We start from the raw sequence: 10,474 nt of genomic DNA, 5'->3' as shown, positions 1-10,474 counted from the left end.
CAGGAGGGCCCCCAGCCCTCCGGTGGGACGGGGCCATGTGTGCTGGGTCTCTGGGGGGCTGGAGATGGGGCTGCCATGGGCCCAGACCCGGTAGCCAGGCCCTGGCCCAGCCGCCTCCTCAGGGCCTGGCCCCAGAGCTTGGCCGGAGCTCCCCCGGCCTCCCCTCACCCCCGGCGGCCTGGAGCCCGCCCGGCCACGGCCGGGCCTCCCATGGCCCCAGGTCCCCTCAGCCCCAGCTCCCCTCAGCCCCGGCCTCCCCCGGCCCCAGCTCCCCTCCAGCCCCAGCTCCCCTCAGCCCCGGCCTCCCCCAGCCCCTGCTCCCCCCCAGCCCCTGCTCCCCTCAGCCCCGGCCTCCCCTCAGCCCCAGCTCCCCTCCAGCCCCTGCTCCCCTCCAGCCCCTGCTCCCCCCCAGCCCCTGCTCCCCTCCAGCCCCTGCTCCCCTCAGCCCCGGCCTCCCCCGGCCCCAGCTCCCCCCAGCCCCAGCTCCCCTCCAGCCCCAGCTCCCCTCCAGCCCCAGCTCCCCCCAGCCCCAGCTCCCCCAGCCCCAGCTCCCCTCCAGCCCCAGCTCCCCTCCAGCCCCAGCTCCCCCAGCCCCAGCTCCCCCAGCCCCAGCTCCCCCCAGCCCCAGCTCCCCTCCAGCCCCAGCTCCCCCAGCCCCAGCTCCCCCCAGCCCCAGCTCCCCCCAGCCCCAGCTCCCCCCCAGCCCCAGCTCCCCCAGCCCCAGCTCCCCTCAGCCCCAGCTCCCCCAGCCCCAGCCCCAGTTCCCCCCAGCCCCAGCTCCCCCCCCGGCCCCAGCTCCCCCAGCCCCAGCTCCCCCCCAACCCCAGCTCCCCCCCAGCCCCAGCTCCCCCCCGGCCCCAGCTCCCCCCCGGCCCCAGCTCCCCTCCAGCCCCAGCTCCCCCCAGCCCCAGCTCCCCCCAGCCCCAGCTCCCCCCCAGCCCCAGCTCCCCCCCGGCCCCAGCTCCCCCCCGGCCCCAGCTCCCCTCCAGCCCCAGCTCCCCCAGCCCCAGCTCCCCTCAGCCCCAGCTCCCCCAGCCCCAGTTCCCCCCAGCTCCCCCCCGGCCCCAGCTCCCCTCCAGCCCCAGCTCCCCCAGCCCCAGCTCCCCCCAGCCCCAGCTCCCCCCCAGCCCCAGCTCCCCCCCGGCCCCAGCTCCCCCTCCAGCCCCAGCTCCCCCCAGCCCCAGCTCCCTCAGCCCCAGCTCCCCCCAGCCCCAGCTCCCCCCAGCCCCAGCTCCCCCCCAGCCCCAGCTCCCCTCCAGCCCCAGCTCCCCCAGCCCCAGCTCCCCTCAGCCCCAGCTCCCCCCAGCCCCAGTTCCCCCCAGCTCCCCCCCGGCCCCAGCTCCCCTCCAGCCCCAGCTCCCCCAGCCCCAGCTCCCCCCAGCCCCAGCTCCCCCCAGCCCCAGCTCCCCCCCCGGCCCCAGCTCCCCTCCAGCCCCAGCTCCCCCAGCCCCAGCTCCCCCAGCCCCAGCTCCCCCCAGCCCCAGCTCCCCTCAGCCCCAGCTCCCCTCAGCCCCAGCTCCCCTCCAGCCCCAGCTCCCCCCCGGCCCCAGCTCCCCCCCGGCCCCAGCTCCCCCCCGGCCCCAGCTCCCCCCCCGGCCCCAGCTCCCCTCCAGCCCCAGCTCCCCTCAGCCTCAGCTCCCCCAGCCCCAGCTCCCCCCAGCCCCAGCTCCCCTCCAGCCCCAGCTCCCCTCCAGCCCCAGCTCCCCCCCAGCCCCAGCTCCCCCCAGCCCCAGCTCCCCTCAGCCCCAGCTCCCCCCAGCCCCAGCTCCCCTCAGCCCCGGCCGCCTGGAGCCCGCCCAGCCCCTCCGCCACCCCCAACCCCGGAGCCCCCTTGGCCGCGGCCTTGCCACCGCCCCGACCCCTTCGAGGCCTCGGGCGGCCCTGGCCGGGCCTTCCCCCTGCCTCGGGGCTGAACGGGATCCCTGTGAAAAACGAGGGAGACGGTGGCCGCGAAATAAAGCAGGCGGTGGCAGGTTGGGCTGGGGAGGACTTTAATGTGCCCCTGCCCGGGGGTCCCGGGTGCAGGGAAGCGTCGTGGGGCAGCGGGCGGGCATCCTTCCCTGCGGGGTCTGCGAGGGGAACGTCGGTGGTGAGCGGGAGCTGCGGGGAACCTTCCCCTGTGTCCTGGATCAGCCGGGCTCCGGGAGCATCCCTGGTGGGTGCTCAGACCCCGAAAGCTGGCTGAGGAAGAGGCATCGGAGAGACCCGGAGCTCCACGGCGTGTGGAGATGAGTGCCCCGTGCCCAGGAAGGATGCTCAGACCGTGAAGGAGACCGAGGAGGAGACGTCAGAAGGACCCGGAGCTCTGCGAGACGTCGGAGGGACCCGGAGCTTGGGCACAAGTTTGATGGGAGCTCCTGGGGCGCAGGGCGTGCCACCACGCTGCTGCCCCCCCCGTCCTAGAGCTTGAGCGCTGTGACACGGGGGATGTGGAAGGGACAGGTCTCCTCTGAACCCGTGGAGCTGCAGAAGAAGGAGAAAACATTGGGGGGGTCAAGGAGGAGCCCGCATCTCCCCTCCCTGCATCCTCCCACCCCAGGCAGCACACCCACCTGCCCCGTCCCCGCTGCTTACATGAGCCGGTTGCGGATGGGGCGGAAGTGTTTGGTGAGCCTGATGGCAAAGATGATGTTGGGGATGAGGAAGAAGGTGCAGGATCCCAGGCTGAACCAGAAAGCATTCTGCAAGGAGAGAGCATGGGGTCCCCGCTGAGCTGTGTGGGGAGAGGCAGCCCCCAGGCTCTGGAGGGGTTTGGGGAGCCTTGGGGTAGCTGGTCATCGGGGTGTGGGGCTGTCAGGGCTGCTGTCAGCCCCGGCTGCCCCGAATTCGTGCTGGTTGGTGGTGGGATGTCCCCCGCCGGATCCCCGCGGGGGGACAGGGATGGGATCCTTACCCAGGGGTCAGCGATGCGGTCACACAGGATCACCCGCCCGTTGTCCAGGGCCGTGGCGAGCGGCTGGCACGAAGCCACGTCCTCCCTCAGCTGGAACGAGAAGTGGCGACAAGGCGTAAACCCACTCCTGGCTCAGCGAGGGGATGCGTTTTGCTGCCTCGGCTCAGCGAGGGGCTTGCATGCAGCATCCATGGGGGCTCCCGGCCCCAAAGAATCCCTCTGTGGCGAAGGTGAGCACCTACCGTCTGCCCGACCCAGTTCAGGTACTGCGTGAAGTACCGCAGCTCCTTCCTCGTGAAGCAGCCGATCTCCTGGGCAGAGGGAATGCAGCATGCAGGATAAGCGCCATGCTTCCCAGCCCAGCTCCAGCCCCGCTCCAACCAGCTCTGGGCTAACGCCGGGCTCGGAAATGAAGGTTGGAGGCTTCAGGTGCCCCTTCCCCTCTTGCAGCACCCCGTTCTCACTCTTTCCTTCTGGCTGTGGGGGATTTTTGTACCCCCCAAGGGCTAATCCAGCCCTGGCTCACCTGCCGGAGGATCTGCTGGGCTTGCACAGGCAACCGGGCTTCTACCGAGGCCGTGGTGGCCAGCGTCGTCTTCACCCGCTCCTGGGGAAGCACGGGAAGGGCAGAGCATCCTTAGAGCACCGAGCAGCAGGACGGGTGCCCCAGGGCGCCGGGAGCAGGGCGTGCAGCACCGTGCACGTGCCGAGCATCGAATTGGGTCTGGTTGCCGGAGGGCAGGGAAAGAGGGACCGGACCCGAGCAGAGAAACCCCCGGCAGGGAGCAGGCGAGATGAAACGCTGTGGGACGGCTCTGCCGGCGATGCTGGAACGCCCCGAGTGCTGCAGGGGGATTTCTGATTTGCAGTAGCAAATCTAATTGCTAAAGGAGACCGATCCTCCCCGGATGGCATTTTTCCTGGCTCTCCTATCATCTTATAACTGGATTTTTGGGGCCCTGCCAGGCGGGCCTAATGGGGCACCACGTATTTTTTGGAGCTGAAAGAAACCGTGCAAGTACCTGGAGGTGTGGTGCCAAGTGGGAGAGGAACTGGACGCTTTCCCCCAGCTTTGCCTGCGAGACAAGGAGGTGAGAAGGGTGCAAAAGCCCCGTTGCCCCTTTCATGGGGATGCCACTGGGCAAACACCGGCAGCACTGTGAGCCACCAGCCCGGCACGGACTCACCACCAAAGCCTCCTGCGATTGCACCGTGGAGTTTTGCATCTGCCACAGGGCCCGGGCCTCGTCGGCCAGCCGCCCCGCCACCGTGCCGTTCCTCTGCGGGGGGACGGCGGGGTGAGGACGTTCCCGCGGGCACGCAGCCCCCGCCGCCCGCCCCGCAGCTCACCTGCATTTTCTGCAGCCCCTCGAGGCTCCTCGCCAAGCCAGGGAGGCTGGTCTTCACCACGGGGTTTTTCATCTGGGGGGAGATGGAGTCGGCGGCTGCCCAAAATCCAACCCTGGAAGCCAGCCCTGGTGTGGCTGGGCCGCATCCTGCCTGCCGCAGCGGGGACCAGCTCTCCACGAGCATCCTCTCACCTCCTCCTGGAAGCGCCCATAGTCCACCTCGTCCACGCCGCTGCGGGCAAAGGTCTCCAGGTCCTGCCTGCCCTCGCTGCGGAGGAGCCGCACATCGCCCAGGTGCGCCGTGAAGTCACCCAGGCGTTTTTGGAAATCGGCTGTGTACTGTGGGGGCGAGACGCGGGGGATGCTGCAGGGCTGGGGCCAGGCATCTCCATCCCAGTAACCCCAGTAAAGCTCGTGCGTCCTCGCACCATTACCAGAAGCTCTGGCTGCAGCCAGCCCTCACCTTGGGGGTTTTTAGGTGCTCATCCAGGTCGTAGGACCTCTCGAGCTGCAGCACCTCCCACAGCCCTGCGCCGCTCTTGCACTCCCTGGAAGGCAAAGGGACATGGGTGGCATGACCCCAAATTAGCCCTCCGATGTACGGGGCAGAGCTGGGCTCCTGCAGCACCCACCGGTACGTGGCACTGAGGTTGGAGTCCCTCCTGAGGTTGAGCTGGCGGGTGATGTTCATGGATGGAGGCAAGTTCCCAGGGGTGTCGATGAACTAGGCCAAACAGGAGGAAAAAGAGGACCAGGGTCAGGCACAGGCATCCCCAGCAACGATTTTGGGGGTGCTCTGCCCTCGCAGGTGTGTCCTGGGGTACCCCATCCCAGCCAGAGCTAATCTTGCCTTTATTAGTATGATCCCCATCGCAGAGCCTCGCCGGGCGGTGTTCGGGGGGAAAGCAGCGGACAGCCCCGTGCGGGGACCACGGGACGAGCCCCGATCCCATTCCCAACCCGGCTCCCAGCCCCTTCGCAGCGTGCCACCAGCCCCGAGCACCCCAGGGATCCCCAAATGACCGGAGGACAGGGGTCCTGCGGGTAGGAGCATCGTCACCTCGAGCAAATTAACAGCACAAGGGCAATTCCCCGCTGCTGATGCAAATCCAAGGACCTAATCCTAAAATTAATCTTGTGGTTTAGGATGGGGCTTTTCTGGATGGGTTTAGGGGGAGGACGCAGAGCGTTTGGAGGCATTTTGGCGCACGCAAGCAGAGATTTATGGGGCAATGGGTGGCTGCGTGGCTGCCCACCTTATAAATCTCCTGGTTGACCCAATTCCTGCAAACCAGCGTCTGGATGTTGCCCCCAACCAGGAAGGTGGCGAAAACCAGGAGGATGAGGAGCCAGGAGAACAGGAAAGCCAGGCCCACGCCGCTGAAAGAGGGAGAGGAGGCGCCGGCGGCAGCTTTGCAGACCCGAGCGGGCAGAAAGGCTTGTGGGGACCTGCCCGCCCGGCTGCAGCCCCGCGGCTCCCTCCCGCGTCCGGGCACGCCGGGCCTGCCTGGGAAGGGCCCGCGGGAGCGGGGTGTGCCGGGCAGCGGGGCCGGGGTGCTGGAGCTGCCAGCTCCCAGGGCGGAGCGGCTTCTCCCAAACCCGCTGGCGCAGGCGGTGGCTTCAAAGCCTTTCCGCTCGGCTTGCTCCCAGTCTCTCCCTTAGCTTTGCCCCTCTTTTTTTTTTTCGGGGGGGGGGGGGGGGGGGGGGGGTGAGATGGCAACAGCCCCTGCCCCGGCACGCGGAGAGATGCTTACAGCAGGAGAAACTTGGCACCAGCTTCTCCTCGGCACTCGTAGTCGCTTGGGTCCTCCCGCTTGGAGAGCCCGTACGTCCCCAGGGCCATGCCTGTCACGTTGCAAGCGAGGATGAGGAGGATGATGGAGCACAGCACCGTGCCCGCGATCCACCTGGAGGAAAGAGCAGCAGGGCACGGCCTCGAGATACGGGGCTGGTGCACCAGCTGGGCTTTGGAGCGGGGCTTGGCACCCATCTCTGCTGCACCCCGTGCACCCCTTCGTGCTCCCCGGCGTCACCTGTACTGCTCGAAGCGCTGCACCTCCCGGAGGTACGGCTGGCTCCTGTCGTCCGCCGTCACCAGGGCTTCGCTGACGGGCCGCGTGTAGTCGGGGAGGGGGAAGCTGTTGGCGATGGACTGCACCTTCTCTGTCACGCGGGCCATCTCGTCCCGCAGATCTGCAGGGCCAAGGCCATGCTGGAGGGGTGGGTGGTCCCCACGTTCCACCCTACGTCCCCAAATTGGGATTTGCCCCATAGAGGGTGTCCCCGCTCGGTCTGGGCTCCGTCCCACTCACCCTGGATGACCTGTGCCATCCTCTCCACGGCCAGCTCCGGGATGGAGTTGAAGGTGCCATTGCCCTGCGAGGAAAGAGGAGGTGCTGAGCGGCTTGGCCGGGGCTGCCTGCGGGTGCCAGACCCCCCCACAGCTGCACCCCGACACCCCCAACCTGGCGAATCATCTCCGCAAAGTCGCTTCGGGGCAGACCGGCCAGCGCCTTCAAAACCTTCTCCACCGACGGCACCTTGGGGTGGAAGAAGCAACCCGTGAGCCTCGGGGCTGCCAGAGGCAGGGTGGTGATGGTGATGGTGGGGGCCCAGCACCCCGTCCCACCTTGCCATAGTCGGCGCCCAGCTCCAGGCTCTGTGCCCTGCCCAGGACGCTGGCGCAGGAGGTGCAGCGCGGGTCGTCCAGCAGCGCGACCACGCGCCGACGCCGTTCCTGCAGCACCGGCTCCAGCTCAGCCCGCGCCGATGCCAGCGCCCGCGTCGTCTTGTCGAGAATCTGTAAATGGTGCAGCGAGGTCTGTAGGTCTTAAAGAGAAAGCCCAGGGCTAGTTCACGCTGCTCCGCTCGGCCGCCCCGGCTCTCCGGCGAGGCTTCGGCACCGGCCCCGGGGAGAGCCACGCTCGGCCGTACCTCCAGCCCTGTCCTGCAGGTCCACCAGCGCCGCGTAGGTCATCGCCTTCAGCTGCGTGTGTATGGAGAGCCCCACGCTCCGGCTGAGCCCTGCAAGGCATCGGGCATCCAGTCAGCATCTCATCCCGGTGGGAAGCTTGGGATGGGACCTGCCAGCGCCCGGTGCAGTGCTTACCACCCAGGTCGGAGATTATCTGCTGTCGGGGCACCTCGAACTGGTCTACCACCATCTGCACCCCCTGCCAGGAGAGAGGAGCCGGTCAGCCGGGGGTAGCAGCCGCCGGGAGGGGAGGGAGCCCCACGTTGCTATTCAAAATACATTTTTAATGCAACCGCACCGCCTCCTCTTGCTTCCCAAACTGCTGCGTGAGGGAAACGCAGCCATCCCGGGGCTGCACCCCGCGCCGGGGGAGGCGGCGGGGGACCCACCTGGGGGACGTTGGCGATGTGCTGGTACAGGGTGCGCAGGGTGGCCGGCACGGCCCCCAGCCCCGGCTCCATCTGCCCCTTCACCCGCTGGCTGGTGACGAAGGCGCAGATGACGCTGGTCCTGCCGGGGACAAGCAGGCGGTGACGGGGCTGCCCGGTAGAGCCTCCCAGTCCCGTCCCAGTGGGACACAGATCCCCCCCGACCCTGGGGTGAGGGGGACTCACAGGATGACGAGGGAGGTGAGGGACAGGCAGGTCAGCAGGCAGCGGCGACGGCAGCCCAGTGAGCGTCGGTGGGCGCGCAGGCGGCCCCCACACCGCCGGCGGCTCTGGCAGTAGCAGAAGCACATCCCGGCTACCGGCACGGCCACGGTGAAGAGCAGAGCCACTGCAGCGCAGACGACGTAACCCAGCTCATACTGCACCACCTGCGTGACGGGAGAGCCCAGTCGGCACCGACGCACCCAGCTTTTGGGGTGCTCCATGTGCCCTGTCCCAGGTGGGTGCCATGCCCGTGGGATCCCCCGCCCCATGTCGCGGCTCACCTGCGACGTCTGCACCGAGCTGGGATCGTTCAGGGCCGCCCTGAGCAGCTCTGCAAAAGAAACGGCGGCGCCGGTAAAAGGGGTCCCACCCAGTGCACCCCCAAAAACCCCCTGGGCAGCGGGGCCGGGACGGAGGCAGCATCCCCCTCTGTGAAGCGGCTCAGATGCCCCGGAGCAGCTCCAGACATGGGGATCGCAGCCGGCAAAAGCCCGGTGGTCCCGGCACCCGTGGCGGTGGGGTCCCGGCTCCCTGGCTCAGGGCTCACCTGTGGGCAGGGGGTTTTGCTGGATGAGGTCCAGGCAGCGCCGGACGAGGCCGTAGAGGGGATCGAGCGAGCTGGGTACGCGGTGCAGCGCCGGCACCCGAATCTCGGCGTGTGTGTCGGTGAAGCGGAGGACGCCGCCGGGGCTGGCGAGATGGCATTGCTGGGTGCCGGCGGGCCGGAGCAGCGCCCAAGCCAGCAGCAACCCGGCCACCCGCATGGCTTCGGCGGCGAGGGGAGAGCCAGGGGGGCTCTGTCAGCCTGCGAGCGGGCGGAGGGGCATGCCCAGCCCCGGATGGCTCTCTCCGGCTCGGCTCGCTGCTCCGGGAAACCTGCCTGACGGGTCGGCTGCCTCGCAAAGCCCAGACGCTGCCGTGGCTTGTTCCCCCGACGGGCTCCCCGGGGCGGCTGGGCTTGGCGGGGCTGTGTGGAGGCGTCTCCCAAACCATCCCAGGCCTGTTTCACAACCCCTGGCATCCCTGAGTCACCGCCGTGGGGTCCCCACGGTCAAGGCCGTTCCCAGAAAGGGTGGCAAAGCACCCCCCCGGGGCTTTGGGGAGAGGGCCAGGTGGCGGTGAACCCCCTGTCCTTGGGCTGGAGGGTGCTTGTCCCCGCCGCAGCCACCTTGGAAGGAGGGATCTGGGATTTGGGCATCACTCGGGGGGTGGAAAAGCCCTTGTGGGTGGATCCGTGCCTGCAGACCGGGTCCCCGCGGGGCTGAATCGCCCTTTGCAAAAACATCCCGAGCCCTGGGGCGCGTGCGATGGGCTGGGAAGGAGACGGGAAAACAGGGGGGACGCAAGGAGACGGACGGCAAGCCCTGGCCGGCGACGCCTGCTCGCCGGCCATGTGTGAGATGAGTTTTCTGGGCTTAGCCAGTCCCTGCCTCACAGCCCGAGGCAGCCACGGCTCCTTCCCAGGGCCGGATCCTGCTCGCCAGCATGGGCCGAGCGCTAATTACAAGGTTGGCTGGAAATGAGGGAGGTTCAACCTGATTTCCCCGGTGCGGGGGGAGCAGCCCCCGTGTGCCCAGATGGCCGCGGGGCACCCCAAGAGCTGGGCCCCCTGCTCGGCTGGGCGAGTCGAGCCGGCCCTTCCCCGCCACCGGCTGCTGACACCGCTGTCCTCCCGGCATTGATGCTAATCCATGTGGTTTTCCTCCCTCTGGAAAAGGGGCTTTTCTCCCAGCTGGAGATGCTGGCAGCAGCTTTCCAGGCTGGGCACAGGGTGCTGCTCCCCACCACCCTCTTGGGAATGAGGTGCTGCAGACTGGAAAATCTTGCTCTGGCTTGGCTGAGTCCTTGTCCCGGGACAAGACTCCCAGCGTAGGAAAGCGTGGAGTCTGAACAGCGATTGTGCGTGGTACATATACATTTGTATATGTGCCTGCATATGGCAAAGGAGCCCTGGCCGTGTGCACTGGTACTGGGGCGGTGGTGGCCATGCCGGTGATGATTTCCCATCCCCACGATGGTTTCCCGTGCCAACAGTTTCCCGTGCCAACAGTTTCCCATCCCAACGATGATATTTTTTTGGGGAAGGTGATTTTTGTGTCGGAGGGGAAGTGATGGGGCTGGCACCGGTGACCCTGCAATGCCGACGCGCATGTGCTGCCCCGTCCTGTCCCGGTGGCGGGGACAGAGGGGTTTTGGGGTGCTTTGGGGTGGCTTCTGTCCTCCCTCTCTCTGCCGTGAGGGGCAGCTGCGGCTCCCGGCTGCGGCTGCACCACCCTGGTGCTGTGTGGCCATGGTGGGGTGGCCCTTTGGGGGGGGTCCCCAGGTGGGGGTTGCTCCTTAGTGGGATGGGGGATGCTGGTGCTGGGTGATGGTGCTGGGGATGTCAGTACCAGGACGGCATAGAGACACCGGTACCAAGGGTGTTGGTGTCAGGATGGGGTAAGGGTGCTGGTACCAGCATGGGGTGGGGATGCCGGTGCTGGGGATGCTGGTACCGGTGCTGGTGCAGGGTGGGGATGCCAGTACTGGGCCTTTGGTGCTGGGGTGAACCAGGGTGCTGGGACAGTGACACTGGTACTGGGGCGGTGATGCTGGTGCTGGGGAG

The 10,474-nt window shown here is 68.2% G+C and overlaps 1 protein-coding gene across 1 annotated transcript; it reads right to left on the bottom strand.

The window, feature by feature from the left end:
• Positions 1–2,399: 2,399 nt before the first annotated feature.
• LOC142595541 (prominin-2-like) lies at positions 2,400–9,019 on the bottom strand. The gene is given in 24 exon segments (XM_075724053.1): positions 2,400–2,463; positions 2,575–2,681; positions 2,894–2,983; positions 3,136–3,204; positions 3,420–3,500; positions 3,916–3,969; positions 4,081–4,173; positions 4,244–4,315; positions 4,435–4,581; positions 4,706–4,790; positions 4,875–4,966; positions 5,499–5,622; positions 5,997–6,149; positions 6,276–6,435; positions 6,555–6,618; positions 6,708–6,782; positions 6,872–7,071; positions 7,177–7,266; positions 7,352–7,415; positions 7,606–7,726; positions 7,831–8,033; positions 8,151–8,200; positions 8,417–8,663; positions 8,665–9,019. Coding segments are annotated over 24 exon segments (2,703 nt in total). The 5' UTR covers positions 8,863–9,019.
• Positions 9,020–10,474: the final 1,455 nt, after the last annotated feature.

Source organism: Pelecanus crispus, chromosome 21, assembly GCF_030463565.1.
Source record: "Pelecanus crispus isolate bPelCri1 chromosome 21, bPelCri1.pri, whole genome shotgun sequence".
NCBI classification, from domain to species: Eukaryota; Metazoa; Chordata; class Aves; order Pelecaniformes; family Pelecanidae; genus Pelecanus; species Pelecanus crispus.
The sequence above is the reverse complement of the archived record's forward strand: the minus strand, read 5'-3'. Positions and strand labels throughout refer to the sequence as shown.